The sequence below is a fragment of the Lissotriton helveticus genome, chromosome 10 (assembly GCF_964261635.1).
Source record: "Lissotriton helveticus chromosome 10, aLisHel1.1, whole genome shotgun sequence".
NCBI classification, from domain to species: Eukaryota; Metazoa; Chordata; class Amphibia; order Caudata; family Salamandridae; genus Lissotriton; species Lissotriton helveticus.
The window spans coordinates 1,035,495,271-1,035,514,323 of NC_136071.1; the positions used below are offsets into that span (position 1 = coordinate 1,035,495,271).

Consider the following 19,053-nt stretch of genomic DNA (forward strand, 5'->3'; position numbering starts at 1 on the left):
TGCAAATGGACACCCCCCACAATATTTCTAGATGCTCCTTATCTGACTTGCCCTTCAAAGAGTAATCCCACTCACTTTAAGGGAGGTCTTATTAATGCCAGGTCAGTAGCTTGTCATGGCCAAGACATACATGACCTTATATTAGATCATGAGTTAGAAGCTCTTTTTATTACTGAAACTTGGCTAAATGACTCATCCAATCCCGACCTGGCCACTGTCCTCCCTCCAGAGTTCACCATCTTTAGGCGAGACAGACCCACTGGACGTGGTGGTGGAATAGCACTTATCATTAAGAAGGTCTTTCCCTGCCACATTTTTGATCTAGGCCACCTTAAAGACAGTGAGGGCATGGGCTTTTCGATTAAACTTAATGCCTCTACCTCCTTTTCAGGGGGACTTTTATATCGTCCTCCTGGAAATGCCACTTCTTTTCTAGACTCTCTAGATGAGGTTCTTGGAGCACTTATGCTACAGTACCCCAATTTTACACTTTTAGGTGATATGAACTTACACTTGGAATCTCTTGTTGACCCCACACCATCTCCTTTCAACATTCTTTAAACATGTTTGGACTTTCCCAACGTGTTACTGCTGCGACCCACCGTGCTGGACATACTCTTGACGGCATTTGCACTAATTTTACACCCTTGATCACGTCCCTCCCACTATCCCAAATTTGGACTGACCATTGTTTTATTCCATTTGATATTGCATTACCTGCTTCTATCTCATCCAGTATAAACCGACCCCCCGCTATCTTCACAGTCAACTGGAAGAAAGTGGTGGAACGCATCAAGCAGGACTCTCAACCTCTCCCAGACCCCCCAATAATAACTAGAGATGTTGTAGTTGATTCTTGCAATTTCCGCACTTGGCTAGACCAAATTGTTTTGGACAATACCGAATCTGGAAGCCACCATGCAAAATGCTATAAGAGAAAACCAAATGCTCCTTGGTTCACCCACACTTTATCCGACAGTCATCTCCTCTGTCGGAGATTAGAAAGGCAATGGCGAAAATTGTACGATGAGGCTGCAAGAGCACAGTACGTCCAACAGAGGAAACTATATCTTGCCAATATTAAAACAGCTAAAAAGGACTATTTTACTAGGATTATAAATGAAGCTCAACATAACCAAAAAACTGTTTTCAAAATTGTCAAATCTTTTACTCATCCAAAAGCCTCTATGCCCGAAATTCCTCCTTCTGAGAGCCTGTGTAATGAAATCGCAGACTTCTTTGAAGACAAAATAGTCAGTATTCAGATGCACTTTCCTCCTCCTCTGACCAACCTCTTAGAGGTTGTTGACAACCACCCTCTGCTCTCCGTTTTTAAACCGGTTTCCCTCCAACAAACAAGCAAGGCAATTCTGGCTTGTAAATCCGGAGCCCCCACTGATCCCTGTCCCCCTATCATCTTACATCACCTGATAGAGACAGTAAACCCAGACATAAATAGTCTTATCAATGCATCTTTTGAATCTGGGCTAGTGCCGAATGATTGGAAGAAGGCCATTGTAAAGCCTCTGATGAAGAAGCAGAATAAATCGCCCACGGATCTTAGCAATATGCGCCCTATTTCCTTGCTACCTGTTCTAAGTAAAATCATGGAACGGTTAGTACATGATGAGCTCCAAACATTTGTATAGGCCCACAATATCCTGCATCCTCAGCAGTCGGGATTTCGTTCCGGCCATTCTACCGAAACAGCCCTGATCGAACTAGCTGATTCTGTCAGGTTCCTGCAGGATGAGGGAAGGCAGACAGTCCTCGTCCTGCTTGACTTGACAGCGGCATTCGACACCATCTCGCATGCCATCCTGATTAACAGAATGCGAGAGATTGGCGTGACAGACACAGCCTTGGCATGGGTTATTTCTTTTCTATCCAATAGGTCCCAGACTGTGTCCTTGGGTCCCTATCTATCCAGCAAAAAATCCATCTCATCAGGAGTGCCACAGGGGTCCATATTAAGCCCTCTTTTTTTTAACATCTATATGGCCCCCCTTCTCGCTGTGATAGAATCTCATGGGATCCTTGTCACGTCTTATGCCGACGATACACAACTTGTCGTTACCATCGATAAAAAGTGGCCGGATGCAGATCTTCGTTTTAAAAACTGCCTCTCGGATGTTTTCCAATGGTTGAACAAAAACCATTTAAAATGCAACAGTGCTAAGACAGAAATTATACCGCTGGGTAAAGACCTACCTTTCTGTCCGAAAGACTGGTGGCCCTTGGGATCGGAGGGCCCCCCCAGTGCAGTATCATCAGCACGGAATCTAGGAGTGCAATTTGATTCACTCCTTTCTTTCGATGACCACATCAGGATTACGGCTGGACGCTGTTTTGGTCTCATTAAATCACTGAAAAAATTCTTTGATTTTCTCCCCATTGCAGCTAGAAAATCAGTTGCGGTAACTTTAATACTTTCCCGACTTGATTACTGCAACGGATTAATGGCTGGAGTAAAAAAGTCCACCCTTAAGAAGCTGCAGAGTATACAACATGCAGCTGCGAGATTGGTCTTACAACTCCCCAGAAGGTCATCAGCTTCAGCAGCATTAAGAGCTCTGCATTGGCTACCATTGCATAAAAGAATTCTTTTTAAATTGCTTCTCACCGTTTTCAAATCCATGCAAAACACAGGTCCCCACTACCTTAAAAATCGCTTTATGCGTTATAATCCTCCGCGATGTTTGAGATCATCTGGGACAAACCTTATCATGATTCCCAGATTTAAATACAAAACCAAGGGTGGGAAAACTTTCACTGTCTTGGCAGCCAAGGCATGGAATAACCTACCAGCCAACCTCAGACTGACTGAAAAGGAGGGTCTTTTCAGAAAACTTCTTAAGACTTGGGTGTACCAACAATCAGATACCTCTGTACTGGCAGCCATTTAGTTTCATCGTTTTCACCTACTTCATTTTTCATCTACCTACTGTTCGCTAGCTCAGCGCCAAGATGCTCCCCTGGGAGCGAATGTTCGCGCTTTATAAAACCCCATAAATATCAAATAAATATCAAAATAAATAAGAGAGAGAGAGGAAGCTAGAGGGAGTAAGACAGAGAGAGGGAGCTAGAGGGAGCAAGACAGAGAGAGAGAGGGAGCTAGAGGGAGTAAAACAGAGAGAGGGAGCTAGAGGGAGCACGACAGAGAGAGAGGGAGCTAGAGGGAGTAATAGAGAGAGTGGGAGCTAGAGGGAGTAAGAGAGAGAGCGGGAGCTAGAGGGAGTAAGAGAGAGATAGCGGGAGCTAGAGGGAGTAAGACAGAGAGAGGGAGCTAGAGGGAGTAAGACAGGGAGCTAGAGGGAGTAAGACAGAGAGAGAGGGAGCTACAGGGAGTAAGACAGCGAGAGAGGGAGCTAGAAGGAGTAAGAGAGGGAGCTAGAGGGAGCAAGACAGAGAGAGGGAGCTAGAGGGAGTGAGACAGAGAGAGGGAGCTAGAGGGAGTGAGACCGAGGGAGAGGGAGCTAGAGGGAGTAAGACAGAGACAGAGGGAGCTAGAGGGAGTAAGACAGAGAGAGAGGGAACCAGAGGGAGTAAGACAGAGAGAGAGGGAACCAGAGGGAGCTAGAGGGAGTAAGACAGAGAGAGAGAGCTAGAGGGAGCTAGACAGAGAGAGGGAGCTAGAGGGAGTAAGACAGTACCTAGAGCCGTACATTTCCGACAGAGGTGGTCCATGCGGTAAGTCGTGAGTGGGTGACACCATGAGTTACCCGCACCGGGTGACACCAACCCCAGTGACGCCACTGCTCCACCCCCTCACCCCCCCCCCCCCGCCCCCAGTGGCTTGAGACCCTTATAGGTGAGTAGTTGCGCTTAACAAACCCATGATTGATTGATTGATAGATATATGGAGCACCATAGAGGCTCTATTCACAGATAACCTCAAAATTCACAAATATGATTACAATACACAATTCTAAATGAAAGCCTCCTCTGTTTTCGACAACCAACACCTCAAACACTACTTGCACCTCATCCAGACCTGCACAGCAAATGCCTACCTCAAGTGCAACCCCATCAAGACAGAAATCCTGTTATTTGCCAAGAACAAGCAGCAAGTAACAGGACAAACATGGCTCAATTACATGAAATCTGACAGCTTTGAATCCCAACATTCAATGAATGCCAAGTCACTTAGATTCATCCTGGACATCAACATCACCATTAAGGAACACATTGAGAAATAAAAATAGACAACCTGGTACCAGCTCTGTGTTCTAAAGAACGTAAATTGTTTCTTCCAGAAAGCAAATTCTGAACTGCTGTACAAGCACTCAGTCTCTCACATGGATAGTGATAAATCCCTATAACATAGTCTCCCAAACTCCACATTACGTCGTGACCGTCTGCCATTAATAGCACCCTACATGTCACAGCGTGTCTCATCCAAGAAATATGATCATAACGCCTCAAACTCAATTGGCTCTCCTTGCTGGAGCACAACATTCTCAAAACCAGCTACATCATTTACAAAACCATCACACTCCGCACTCCCACTTAACTTGCAGGCAAGATCACCATCTCTGGTGGCTCCCTGCATAGAGCCAGGAGACCTTAACACTGGAGACTAAGAAGCGTAAAAAGGAAAAAACAAGACAGCAAGCCTGTTCCGGTATACAACCTTTACCACGCATTTTTTACCACGCAATACCATTACAACGCTGGTATTACAACGCAAACCATTACAACGCATTGCGCTGGGGGGCGCTCAAGGATAGGGAATACGTTTAATTTTCTATCCAACACCTTCCCTAGTGTCCACGGGGACTGGAGTTGGAATAGAAAATTATACTTACCACTATCCAGCACCTCTAAGCGCTATGCGTTGTAAAGGTATGCGTGGTAAAAACCGCGTTGTAAAGGTATGCGTGGTAAAAGTATGCGTTGTAACGTCATACATCCGCCTGTTCCACATGAAGCCAGGATCTGGAACAATATAACCAGATCCATCAGTACGGTCCCAATGCTGCTCTAATTTAGGGGCCAAACATCTCTATACATACTTAGGTGTGACTATGGGTAAGAGGATGAACTGGTCACCACAGTTAGACGTTCTAGTTCTAAGGCATAACCAGTTAGCGGGTGCCCTATTAAAAGAACACTGTCTTTCAACTACTAAACCGGTGGGGCCAGCAATATCAATTTATAATGGGAAAATCAGAGCTTCTATAATATATGGTGCCGAACTTTGGGGGTTCGAAAATTTATCACCCCTAGTTAGGGCACAAAACAAGTTTCTGAGATCATTGACCGCCCTCCCACAATCCACCCCTATCAAGCCTCTGCTATTAGATTCAGGCTGTACTTCCTTTGATGAGGTGGCGGGATTCAGACCCCTAGCTTACTGGAGGAGGCTATGGACCACTCCAGAATTGGTAACTTATGCACAGGCTCTAATGTACATTAGGAATGCTGATTTGTCTTAAAAAATTAAATGGCTCCAGAAGTCTAACTTGTCTGACATGGGGCTTAGACATCTGTGGGATGACCCGATAGGGAATACATTTCCCAGTAAAAATGATTACAAAGCGCTCTATTGGGATATGATCACTAAGCAGACCCTGTCGGTGGTGGACAGTAACACGCTCACAGGTATCTTTATGGAACATAAGCTTGTAGTAGAAGCAGAGGCCTACTGGAATCTGATTACGAAACCTTGTGACAGGAAATTATATCACCAATTCAGAGTGGGCACCCTTCCGCTAAGATCGTTTATGGCAAACTGGAACAATGCTCCAAACACTAACTGTTCCCTGTGTTTATCACAGGAAGAGTCAGTTAGTCATGTATTGTTTGTGTGTCTGGCGTACAGTAGCCCTTGTCGCAAGTGGCTTAAGCCACTTTGCTCCAACTTAGGTACAAGATCGGGTAAGGTAGCACTGCGTATCTTGGTAACAAATAGCCATTGCGAAATTTCTTACGTGGGCATGGGCACTGCGAAGGAAAAATCTCCCTCCTCTAGGACCTATTACTTTAAGATAAGATTGGTCAGTGGTTCCTCTCTCGTAGTTTTCTGATGAAATATTCTATTTGGAAATGTTCTTAAAGTCATTTTATGAAATATTCTAAGGGTCTTTCGATAATGCTTCTTTTAAATTTCGTAAGTTTGTATGTCTTTAGGGTGCTACCCTTTTAATGACATTTTTAGGATGTATTGTGTCTTTTATGATTGAAAAATTATCGAATAAAGATTGCTTGATAAAAAATATTTTCTAGATTTATTAATTGGTGTGAGATTTTTTACTGTGTACTGTGTCTTATTTATTCACTCAATTTGTGTTTTCAAATACTTTCTCCTAAGTTAAGCTTGCCTGCTCACACCAAGCTACCAAGGGTTGATCATATGAATAATTTGAGACCTGTACTGAACCCTAGACTGTGTTAGTGGACTTGTTGCCAGTGGTAGATGCACATTTTTCACTATTAATAACCCACTTTCCAGCACCTCATATACTGGTAATCGGGCCATTAGGGCCCAATTCTGAATGGCTCGATAAATTCCATCCTGTGTAAAACCTCTTTACGCCTGGGATGAAATTACTAATTTATTTTTATTTATATGCATCCCATAACTCTCAGATGCATTAAATAAGCCAACATTTGTTACATTTCAGCAGGTCAAACTTGTCAATTTAACATGCGAAAACATGTGGTATTTACAATATCATGTGGATTTTGCTGAGGTAAACAACAAAATCCCATGCTATTCCCCATAAGCTTATAACCTCTTCGGTGCGCGGACAGCCCCCGGTCGTCTGATGTCACGGTGGGCGTGTGCGGAAGACGGCTGGGGGTCATCCGTTTTACGCACGCGTGGAATTATCCCGCACAGCGAGAGAACTCGCACAGCAGCGAAGAAGATAATAGCTGGTCTTTTATTGCAGCAGATAAATAAACGCACTCTGTGCTATCGTTATTTGTCAGGAGCGATAAATAACGCCTCCGCTCGTAATCAGGCCCCTGGGGCTTGATTATGGGTCGATTATGAATTCCTTGTAATATTTTGATCCATGCGCAAACTCCTGTTTAAACATGCATTGGAATTATGAGTTTAATGGTATTTAACGCATCCGATAATTATCAGATGCGTTAAATAACTCAATCTTCGTTAAATTTCGGCAGGTCAAACCTTTTGAAATTTAACTGAGGACAACATACTGTATCTATCATATCCTGCGGATTTTGGTGTGTTAAACATCAAAATCTGTATTTTATTCCCCATGAACTCATAATAGGTGTTAATTAGCGCCCCGATAAATAACATACCCTGTGGTATTGTTATTTATCAAGGGTAATAAATAACGCCTTAGCTTGTAATCAAGCCATATGAGAGGCTTGGTATATTCCAACCTGTGCTTAAACCCCAGTTTACATACGGACGTAAATTATATTTAATGCATCCGATAATTATCAAATGCGTTAAATAGCTCAAGCTTTATAAATTTCGGCAAGTCAAACCTGCCAAAATTTAACAGGAGAAATGTGTACGGTATTTACCGGTAAGAACACAAAAGGGGTGCTAAGGTCAGTGGTAGCCTCAAATGTATGAAGTGTACTGCAAAGTTGAAGATGTGGAATATAGAAGTATAAACTATGAAGGTGAGAGCAGAAGTAAACCCATCAGCCCACCCATTGGCGGAACTTCGTCATCTGGGTTTTACGAAGCACCAGCTTGGTATTCACTAGGTGTCTCACCTTGAGGATGTGAGTACAACAACCAGTGTAAATTACGACAGTGATAGAAATCTGGGTAATAGTATATGGAGGGCTGTGGGAAGTGAAAAAAGTTGCAGTGTATAAAGCATAAGTGCTAATGAAAAAATGGTGAAATAAAATTGACTAGCATGGTGCCTAATAAACCTTTATTCAAACGGTCACCATGGTGCCAACATTAAAAGCAGAGTGTGAATGGATGTAAGCATATTTTACCATTCGTGAGTGGATCAGTCAGTCGACATGTTTCAGCCTTAAAGAGGCTTTCTTCAGGACCTAATAAGACACTACTGCAACTATAAGTGAAAAATAAAAGTACATGCCATGCCAGAAGCAATAACCTACCACTGACCTTAGCACCCCTTTTGTGTTCTTACTAGTTCTTTAGGGGTAGGGTGCTGTTAGGTCTTTAATCTTATACCCCCCGGACCCCCACCACTTCTTTTGTGTTTCCTACGGTATTTACCGTACCATGCAGATTTTAATGTGTTACACAACAAAACCCACATGTTGTTATTGATCACAGCAAATAAATAACGCACCAGTAGAATAGTTATTTATCAGGTGTGTTACATAACTTTTAAAGTCTTGATCAGGAACGAAGGGTCCAGGTCGGATCAAAAGAAATAATGTCAGTGCACCCAATCGAACAAGCTGCACTCACCACCAAGAAATCATAAGCATCCAAAGGAGAGACAAGCAAAGGACCATAATGAACAACCATACATTTAAAAGGTAAACAGCGCTTATGGCGCATGGTCAGAACAAACAACAGCAAACACAACAAGATGATGGACAAAGTGCTGAAACTTTTCAACCACTCACCCCCATTCAAGAGATATGGGATTAATTCAACTTTCTTCTGCTCATTCTGCCACACCATGTTTGGACACAGCCATATGCAAATCGGTCGTAACCCTGCTCCTCATGGGAACAGTCCAACCAGAACTGCCAGGCAGGGTCCTCCCTGGACCGGAAACAAGCATCCCCAGAAGCAACATTCCGTCCATCATTTTATTTTGCTATGTGGCACCCTAAGTGGCTACGGGTAAGCCCAGACATGGGTCCCTTGCTTGCTGTTCCCCTGGACTCAAGCTAGCCTGGCAGATGAGGGGCGATACCCTGAAATCAGTCCCAAGATCCTTGTTTCTGGTGCATAGAGTACCTGGCCTGGTAGTTCGAGCTGGACTGTTCCCATGGGGAGCAGGGTCAAGACTGATTTGCATATGGGTGAGTTCAAACTGGGGTGATGTGGCGAGCAAATTAACGAAGGATTAAACCCAGATCGGTGACTGGGGATGAGCGATTGAAAGGTTTCAACACTCCGTCCATCATTTTATTTTGTGATGTTGCAGAACAAATAATACTCAATGCATCCCCCGGAAAGAGCCGCAATATCCAGCACAGCCAACAGAAGAACCATCTCTCGGTGGAAGAGTAGAATTAGGATTGAACAAATAGTTACTGTCTGCCATCGAATGGCACGCCTACGAATGGCGACTCTTGAATTGGTTTAAGAGTTTAGGAGACCATCTGCAAGGCAGTGAGCATATTCTAAAAATACTGTTCCCATGAATACAGAGCTGAGGTGCAGAGGTTTCTAAAAGTATGTGTTTCACCATGAGGCGTTGGGGCAGCTTGCATGCTTTTCACGAAGAAACGGCACGTTTACTGACAACACAATGGTAGAAATATAATGCAGCAGCGAGGTTACTTCAAGAGATTTGTCAGCACATCACAGGTCTGAATCGATCAAGCGGAAGCTGCTGATCACATTGTTTTGCAATGAGTAAAAATGTGCACTTGCGCATTAGCATTTTTCATGAGCAACAATGAATAGCAAATATCGACGCATATGCACAGATGCCAGTATACGGAGGCTGCTATGCATGTGCAATAAGTGCCCTCTTTACATCTCCATTGTTAGTTTATAGAGACACGAAAAGAGCGCTGAAGAATAAGGAGCACACTGCACTCTCCCCTGTCTAGCAGAGCACAGAATAAGGAGCACAATGTACTCTCTCCTGTCTAACTGCAAGTGTGCAGTGCACGGAATAAACAAGAGGCATACTGAACTCTCTCCTGTCTCGCAGAGCGCAGAATAAGGACCACACATCACCCTCTCCTGCCTAGCAGAGCACAGAATAAGGAGCACACCGCACTCGCTCCTGTCTAGCTGCAAGAGTGCAGTGCACAGAATAAACAAGGAGCACACTGCACTCTCTCCTACCCCACTACACGAGAGGAGAGCACACAATTAATAAGAACACTGCTGTAGCCTGACCAGCTGCACGAGCACAAAATAGAGAGCACAGAATGAATAAGGAGCACACTGCTCTTTCCGGACTAGCTGCACGAGCACAAAGCACATAATAAATAAAGAGCGTACTATTTCCCTTGTGTAGCTGCACCAGCGCAGAAACCACAATAAGGAGCACACTGCACTCTCTCCTACTCTGCCGTGCACAGAATAAACAAGGAGCACACTACACCCTCTCCTGTCAAGCTCAGAGCAGAATAATAATGAGCACACTGCACTCTCTGCTGTCTAGCAGACCATAGAATAGTAAGCACATTGCTCGCTGCACGAGTGCCGTGCACACAATAAACAAGGAGCACACTGCACTCTCTCCTGTCTTGTACAGGGCATAATATTAATGAGCACCCTGCACTCTCTCCTGCCTAGCCACTGCATTCTCTCCTACCTAGCGGGGCGAGCAGTGCACAGAATAAACAAGGTGGACACTGCACTCTCTGCTGTGTGGCAGAGCATAGAATAATACGAAGCACATTGCACTCTGCCCTGTCTCGCTGCACGATTGCCGTGCACAGAATAAACAAGGAGCACACTGCACTCTCTCCTGTCTAGCAGAGAACAGAATAATAATGACCACACTGCATTCTCCAGCCTAGCCACTGCACTCTCTCCTGCCTAGCTGCACGAGTGTAGTACACAGAATAAACAAAGGGCACATTGCACTCTCTGCTGTCTAGCAGAGCATAGAATAATAAGGAACACACTGCACTCTGTCCTGTCTAGGTGCAAGAGCTCAAAGCACAGAATACTGAACAGCATGCTCTCTTGTCTTGTTGCAAAAGCGCCGTAGGACTAGGGAGTGTGGATTCGCACGTGCCCTTACCTGCATAGTGGCGCGTGAGGCCATGCCCGGCTGCCAGCAGCAGCGCGGCGGCCAGGGCAAGCAGCTTGGCGTTCCTCACGCTGAAGTGGTAGTTGATCTCGCGCTTGCCCAGGTTGTAGGCCAGGGCCGCCATCTTGGCTCCTCCATGACAACAGTGTGCGATGGAGCGAGCGGACGCTGAGGGGCAGCACTGGGTCGGCAGCAGCAGGAGCCGGGAGGGGGAGGAGGAACGAGAAGCTGGGGGAGGCGGAGGCTGGCTTGCCGCCGAGACCAGCTGCCTGGGGGCCTCGCCTGTGGCGTTGAGCCCCTCCTCCTCGTCGGATGAAGACAGTAGCAGCGGCTCCCCCTCGGCATCTCGCTTCCCCCGTGACTGCTGCTTCTTCTTCTTGGACCCCTTCTCGTCCTCTAGGCGCGGGCAGGGGGCGTCCTTCTCCCCCACGCTCTCCTTACGGTAGCGGGCCGCCACGGTGAAGTGCTCGGACTCGGCGTCGCTGGTGTCCGCTGCCCCCGTCGCGCGGTTCTGCTCCCGCCCGTCCGCCGCTGACATCTAGCCCAGTAGGCGGTTGCGGGAGTCGTTTGCGCGGCTTGCCCCCCAGCGCTCGGCGGGAAACTGTCCTGCCCCGTCACTGGCACTCTGGCGACAACCCGGGTCTTTGAAATCAGATTTGACGGCTGAGCCTGCCTTTTGGGATCAGGGTCCTGCTCTTGCATAAAACCCACGACTCCTTATTAGGGTACTCTCTCCACAGGCTTCTGTCGTTTGGTTTGGTCCGTTCCTAAATGGGCGAGGTCCCCTCACCTCTATGACACAACTCAGTTTGGGACGCTGGTTTGTTTTCTCTGCGGAGACTCCAGCCAGGGTTAGCCCAGTGTCCCAACTTTTTGACTCCTGCTTCAGTGTCGGATGTTCTTACCCCAGCTGAGAGACCTTGTTCAAGGGGAGTTCAAACTTCTTGCCCAATTTCGTGGCTTCGGTTGAGACCCTAAGAATAGGATCCGACTGCTTCCCCCTGCACTGGCGTCCCGCCCTCGGTAGTTGAGGGAGTTCAGTTGTTGTCGTCTGCTTGCGGAGTCCACTTGACTTGTTTCAGGAAGAAGTTTTTTGTTCGATCTTTTCACAGGTGCGGTTAAAAGAATAACGTCCAGTTTCCTCGAAGTTGAATTTCAGCTTTCGTTTGCAGAAAAGTTATACATCGTCGAAACAATCTGCCTTTAAGTACGGTCCGGTAAATGTAATCTTAATGCTGAAAACGGTACTCGCGGTTCCAGAGCGGAGTTCGAGCCCAAAGTCGCAAACTTTATGTTACTAAGGGAAACTAATAAAAACAAAAAAGCTTCCAAGGAGTGTGTGAGTAGAAAGACCGCAGGGGCAGGTGCTCCGATGTTCTCCGCACTCAGGTATACAGTGAAGGCCAATGTGGCACCAGTGACGGGGAAGGAAATAAGGAGGGGTTAAGGGCGAGCCGAACAAGCTCCTAAGCAGGTTCAGCCTGTCCCTGGTTGCTGTCACTTCAGCAGCCTGTCAGGCAAACCCTTCGTGCGGGTTTGCTCGACCTGTTGGACTTGGGATAAAAGGAGGTCATTCAGTTAATTCCCTCTTGTTAGGGAGGCCCACAGAAAGGACAACACTTAAACTGATAAAAAACAGACAATGGATATTTCGATTTGCAATTGATCTTTATTCGGCTAAATTACGGCCATAAAAGACGCTAAACAATGGAGCTGGCCTAAAGGCTAGGGCGGTCAACCTCGAATCTGATGACTGGGTTCAAGTCTCGGCAATGACGCTGAACATCCTGTGATTCTGGGCAAATCACTTAATCTCCCCGTTCCTAACAGAAATGAATGTGTCCTCATGTAATGCAACTGGTGCTATGTAAAGCGCTCTTGCTCTGTATAAAATGATGTAAAATAAAATAAACCTTATTCAGCATTTATGTAAAGTCCAGGGTGCCAGATAAAACTGATACATATTTTAAACATATGTTAAAAGACATAAAATACAGAATTTGAAAACCGACCAGCAGATAAATATTATTTCATTAGGATGGACCCTCCATAGGTTTCTTAGTTCTAACTGTAGTTTTTATCAAGCATTTGCAATTGAACAGTTCTCACATTTGTGAGAGGTAGAGCTGTTGGCATTATAAATGGTAGTGGATGTACATAGACATTGACGTGCAGTAGGCACACTGTCTGTCTTTTGTACCAGCCAGAGCATCTGGTAAACTACTGCAGTGCAGTACCCGCTCGATCGTGAGCACCAGTACCCTTCCCAGGCAAGCAGTAGAAAACAAGATGGATGGTGCTGCTTTAGAACGCATTATGGGAATGCGTTATAATTGTGCGTTCCAAAGGAGTGGCTGCCATCTTCCATGCTTATGTTGACGGTAGTGGATATGGCGTAAGGGCTAGAGCGGTTGACTTTTAGGCCAGCGGACAGAATTTGAGTCTTGGAGGCTCAACACTCTGTGTGTGCGTAATCACTTCTTGTAAAGTGCTCCGATACTTGTAAAATTGCAAAAGGAAGAAAGAAACAAAATAAGTAGGGACAGGCAGGTGCCCCAATACCTGTGAAATTGCAACCGGAAAAAAAAAACCAAAAAAGCACGGGCGAGCGGAAAAGCAACAATTTCAAATAGTTCTTCAAAACCCTTACATAAAGAAGTTTGGCAAAGATGGCATAGGGAATGGGAGGGGGAGAAATAGTACCTGCATTAAAGTGGAAGGCCACTAATTAAGTAGAATTAACATGTCGTTCAGCTCTACTACTCCAGCTCCAAACAGAAATGTCGGAACCAGGAACCAATGAGGAGCCACCAAAGAAGAGCAACACTATAGTCAACATATGCTAAGCAAAGGGTGGGATTACACTCTTTATAGTGATTACAGCAGGTCTTCCAGACAGCGCATGCGTCCTGCCTAGGCTTGACCTAAAAAGGAGCAGACCGTATAGCAAATGATGGGTGTGTTCAATGGTTGCAAATGGAAGTAATGCCTATCTACATTTGCCCAATGATTTTAACAGATTTCAACAGAAGCCTATGATAGTATCTAAAAAAGTTAAAGAAAAATATGTAATGTAACAGCGATTGTTCAGAGACCCTTTTGCAAGAGCAGATTGAGATAAGTCAATGGATAAGCAGACATGCCAGTTATCAACTGTCTACTAGCTTAACACTTCGCTCACTGATGGGCCTCTGCTTTGAACTGATGAGGCATCAAAACTGGGATTGCGCCAGAGACCAAAATGGTGACCAGAGAGGAGCTCAAGAATTGAGCTCTGTAGTCTGGGGATCGAAATTGCAAAAACATCCCTGTTTATCCCTCGCTAGCCCTGCTGTTTAAGGCACCAGAACATAGGAACCTCATGATTGCAACTCTATAGATACGTGAGTCGATCGGATGGTATCCTCCGCTACGGGAACAAGACCTCGCTGGTAAAGACCCACCACTCGAACAAGCTCGCTCACATCACAGAAGGCTGATCAAGGCCCCCCCAGAATAACGCAGAGACAAGAAGTGGTCTCACAGGAAAAAACATCAGGACATCAGCACCCTGTTCACAGGAGGACAACCCAAGGAGAGTGCACATCACCAGAAGAAGCGTTGCATTATCCAAGACTGCGGAGGTGACGACCCACCTGCGCAAAGGAACTGCCACAACATCGATGAAGAGCGAGTATCCCGGTGTAAGCACACATATTGGAAAGAGCTTCCAGTGCATGACCGTGCACTCCGACTCTCCCTCCACTCTGACTCTCTCATCGCAGCAGTTCTCAGGACCCCAAAGGAGACGACCTGACCGGAGTTCATCTTCCACCTCCTCGTCGGAGAGGAGTGAACAGAGGCAGCTTTCAGACCCCCAGATGATCTCCGTGGCAGGGTTGCAGCTAACTGCAGGTTCTTTTCCCTCCCTCTCTCCTCTTGCCGCAATCACGAGACAAGCTGTGCGGTTGCTCACACCGCCGTTAGTTAGGATCAACCCCTTTGCGCATGCAACGCTCTTCTGTAACTCTAGCAAGCGGTAGCAATCTATACATTGGGACCCATCGCGCTTGCATAGCTAACAGGACGTGGAGCACTAGACCGCACGGTTCTCAATGTATGTAATGTGATGCATGATCCAAGGAACTGGCCCTACGGATACTTGATTGATTTAAATGTTGATTTGTGCGTTTCCACTATTTTGCTTTATTTTTGACTTTTTTCCCCTGCTCATTCCAGCACCTGATTAACTAACACCGTCGATGGCCCGTTCATGGCAAATACACCATTTGTTCTCCCGTTGTAAATAGCAATTCCTCCATCAAAATAGCAGGCATAACTAACTATATAGAGATAGTTCTTCCTCCTCCACACAAGGCCATGAATAGACATATGACTACCTCGCACTACACACTACTAAAAAGAAACAAAGGACCAACAACTGCAACCTATGGAAAGAGACAGAGTACTTTACCCAGAGATGCTGTCATATGGAAAGAGCGATAGGACTACACACCTGATCCTGTAGTGTAGTTCCTATATTCCCAATAGGCTCTGCGCATTGGAATAATATATTCAGCAGTGTAGACGTAGGACTGAGGTCGACTAGGTCTCTACTGACTATATTAGACTTATGTTTTTGCCAGCTAGCTCAGAGGTCACTAGAAACTTTCTCGAATAAACGAGGAGGAGTTTAACCTCCCTGGATAGACAAGAAGGGATTAGCTTCTGACAACCATATAACATGACAACTTTGCTCCCTCAGAATAAGAGTGTATCTCTAGAGTCGTATGAAAACAATAGACAGCTATTTCACTCAGTCAAGCGTGCATACTTAGTTTCACCAGAGTGCAGAGAAAAGAGAGACTGGCGTTTTCAATAAAAGATGTTATTTATTGAGCAGTCTTCTTTCTCATACAAGAGAAATGAATTGCCACAATTGCAATTCTCATAGTAAAGTGCGTACAGTAAAAGTAGGATTAAGAAATAATACTGTAAAAGTATTGATATGGTTTCTTAGCCATAAGATACTTTAAAATAGATAAAATATATACATACTTGTATACATTGACTAACGTACTCAACTGGTGCTTCTAAATACGCCTACCCCGGTGTACCTGGCCTAAGCCTAATACGTGGGAAGGAGTAAGTAAGTAGCAGTTTAAGTTAAGTTGGTTTTGCCAAGAATCTGACTCAAGAATTCTCTCTAAGGTTTTAGTCAGCTCCGTACCTGGGTATTAGAAAGCAGGAGGTCTTGTATCTCTCTCTCAGGACTCGATATCCCAGTAACCCGCGAAGGTATCTGGAAACACCGGAGCTGGATTTCTCGGCAGGAGAAAAGACAGCGTCTCTCTCAGTGCGTCAAAGAGGAGGGGCAGCGTCCGTGGGCTCTCGCATCAGCTGGGCTCTCGGGCAAGTAGATTGCTGCTCTGCTCCAAAACCACCACCGTGTGTTTTCTTAAGGCAACGTTGGTATATTTATACCTGAAAGGCGCCAGGTTTGACGTAAGGTTGGACATAAGACGTCAATAAAGATGTCACTAAGAACTGGCCATTCTTACAGTGCTTTACAGGAGTTCTAGGACAAAATCAAAACAAAAGCAAGGGGGATTTCCCAGGTTGCTGGAGGTTTGGTTTGTTTAGAGAACTCGTTGTGCTTTCTAGGAGTCCGGGGAAGTAGCCTTGCTTAATGTGACTGCATGGGCTACCACTAAATATGGATATGATTCCTATGCCTTTATCGGGATATTATTGATTATAGCTCAACAAAGGCATAAAATAGAAATATCGATTTAGGTTCCTAGATAAAAACACAATACCCACTCCACGATCTAATGTCCATCATTACTAAAACTAAGCAATAGTAAACATATAAAAGTGCATGTGTATTCCAACCCACCCCAAAATACATTTATTGCATTTAAAAATGGTTCATACGAAATACACGAAAATGAGTATTGGTACCGTACGTTATACAAGCAGTGTAATCATTCGGAAAAATAAAAAATGCATATATATATATATATATCAGCTGAATAATTTGCGAAATTTACACATGAAATGGCTCTTAATACAGAAAAGAAGGTCGAGACCATTTCATCACATATAAATACAGTTACTGTAAATGTGCTAGAGGCTGAGGTAATATATTGTCTCTAGAGTTCCTAAAAATAGAAGCTCTGTTCTCTAAGAATAGTTCTACTTCAAGCAGAGTACATGTGCCAGAAAAAAGGTAAATATTTTGGAATTGGGTAAAAAAAAAAAAATTGCTTTCAGGGAAGAAAAAAATATAGTTCCAAATATTTTCAGTAGCTTTTGTTTATCAAAGCTGAAGGCCGAATTCAGAGTTCAGGGAACGCTGTGTGCTCGTTGCTTAAAAAGTTATTCTTTCTGTTCAGGGGAGAACATCATTTCAGACACTCTCAAAAAATTGGTCTACGGCTTCAGGTGAAAGTTCGACCAAGTTTGAAAATGCCGCAACAGTGCAGTCATGAGAATGATTGCTATCATCGATGTCAGGATCAGCAATGCTCACAGAAGGTCGTACCTGGGTGATGCTGCTCTCACCTCGTACTTCACTGCCACCTAATCGTAGTGGTGAAGTCTCAACGAATGCCGTCATCAGAATGGGAAGCCGCTGGGGACAACACGATGCATGATGGACTTGGCAAAGTATCTGTATCCATTGGTACTGCTGATAGTAGTGTAAGACAGACGTCCAACACGCATTCTTCTCCGCATAGCATACATCGAAGCACAGGTAAGATGCAATTCTGCCAGATGGGTCTGAATGAAAGAAACCAGGTCATATTCAGATCTCTTAACCGGCTAATCCAAGGACTTTAGTTATGCGGTCCCGATAGCGTATAGCTAGGATCGTTTCTTCCATCGTCGCTGGAGTCTTGTCTGCGACTTGGCTTGCCATATCGGAGCAGAAGTATCAAAAATAAAATTCCTGCTACGAGTCCCAAAAGGAGTGGTAGGCCGCCAAAGACAGAATGGACAAAATTAGGAAAAATGGCCAGAACTGTTTTGAAGGGTGTTAACAGTCCCGAAAAAATTGTCTTAAATATATGTGGGATACCAGTGATATCTGACATATTTAGGATTTGGCAAATGCACAGGGCAATTTGTTGATAAAAGGGTATGTATCTCTGCCGTTGTCCTTGCAACTTGCAGATCATACGTTTCTTTTGATGACGTTAAGGGCACAGTTGTCTGTAAAAGTACAGACTTTATTCTACTTAAAGTATCAATTCGGATAGAAGAGATATTCAAAGAAGGCCAAATTGTTGCCTCCATATCTGGAGTGCTGTTTGGATACAATACTTGCATACAGCAAGTGACCATGGAACTCACGCTCACGAGATAGGCTTTTCCTGGCACCATGCCACAACAGCTGTGGTCCACTATTAGAATGTAACTCCCGTTAGAAAGTCGTCCAAAGAATGGCTCTATTTGTGTTGCAGGTGTGCTGTGCTGGTGACATGAAAGGTTATTTGAAGTCCCCTCACAGGCCCCATGCAGGTCAATACCTTGACACAGAAGTATACCGCTTAGTGATTGTTTACAATTTTTTCCACTAAGAAATACATTCTGTTTCATTTCACTGTAACATGTGCGTGTATAAGGTAATTTCCATGATGACTTAATGTACCCTTTACCCAACCTTTCATACTGGCCCGCTGGTATATACTCTTAGCAGTATTTAAATTGGAAAGTTATCGGAATTGTGATTATTCCGTGTATTATCCATTCAATGACAGGTCTTTCTGACATTGTCAATGGTAATCTCTCAAGTTTTTCAATGCTCAGAATCGTATAGTATGCTCCTTTTTGTGCCAAACTGATTTGTGTATCAGTAAGGTTAAAGATAGAGAATAATGACGTTGTGTTGATTAAACGCCACGGCACGTAGCCTGAACGCAGATTTTGCAACGTCCAGCCAAGCTGTACAATAGAACGTAATTGGGACTGACCTGTGTTGTAACATTAGTAAGTCCTGCTCTATGATATCAATAGCAGAGGATACACTACTGTCCAGTGAATATATTCTGGAGGACAGTCATTAACCCATTGTCCACAACAGAAAATGATTTTTCCAAATTAATACGATCAATTTCTCATATTTTTTCTGCTGTTTTAATTTGCATCACTTTCCAAGCTTCGTTGTAAGTAGCGTATATACCGGCCGCTATGA

At 44.7% G+C, this 19,053-nt stretch overlaps 1 protein-coding gene across 1 annotated transcript in view; it reads right to left on the reverse strand.

Annotated features, from left to right (window-relative positions):
* CASD1 (CAS1 domain sialic acid O acetyltransferase 1) overlaps positions 1-13,575 on the reverse strand; it is a 256,795-nt gene extending 243,220 nt beyond the window's left edge. Inside the window, exon 1 of the mRNA XM_078663740.1 lies at positions 10,866-13,575. Coding sequence (XP_078519866.1) covers positions 10,866-11,412 — 547 coding nt within the window. The 5' untranslated portion in view covers positions 11,413-13,575. The remainder of the gene's footprint in view (positions 1-10,865) is intronic.
* Positions 13,576-19,053: the final 5,478 nt, after the last annotated feature.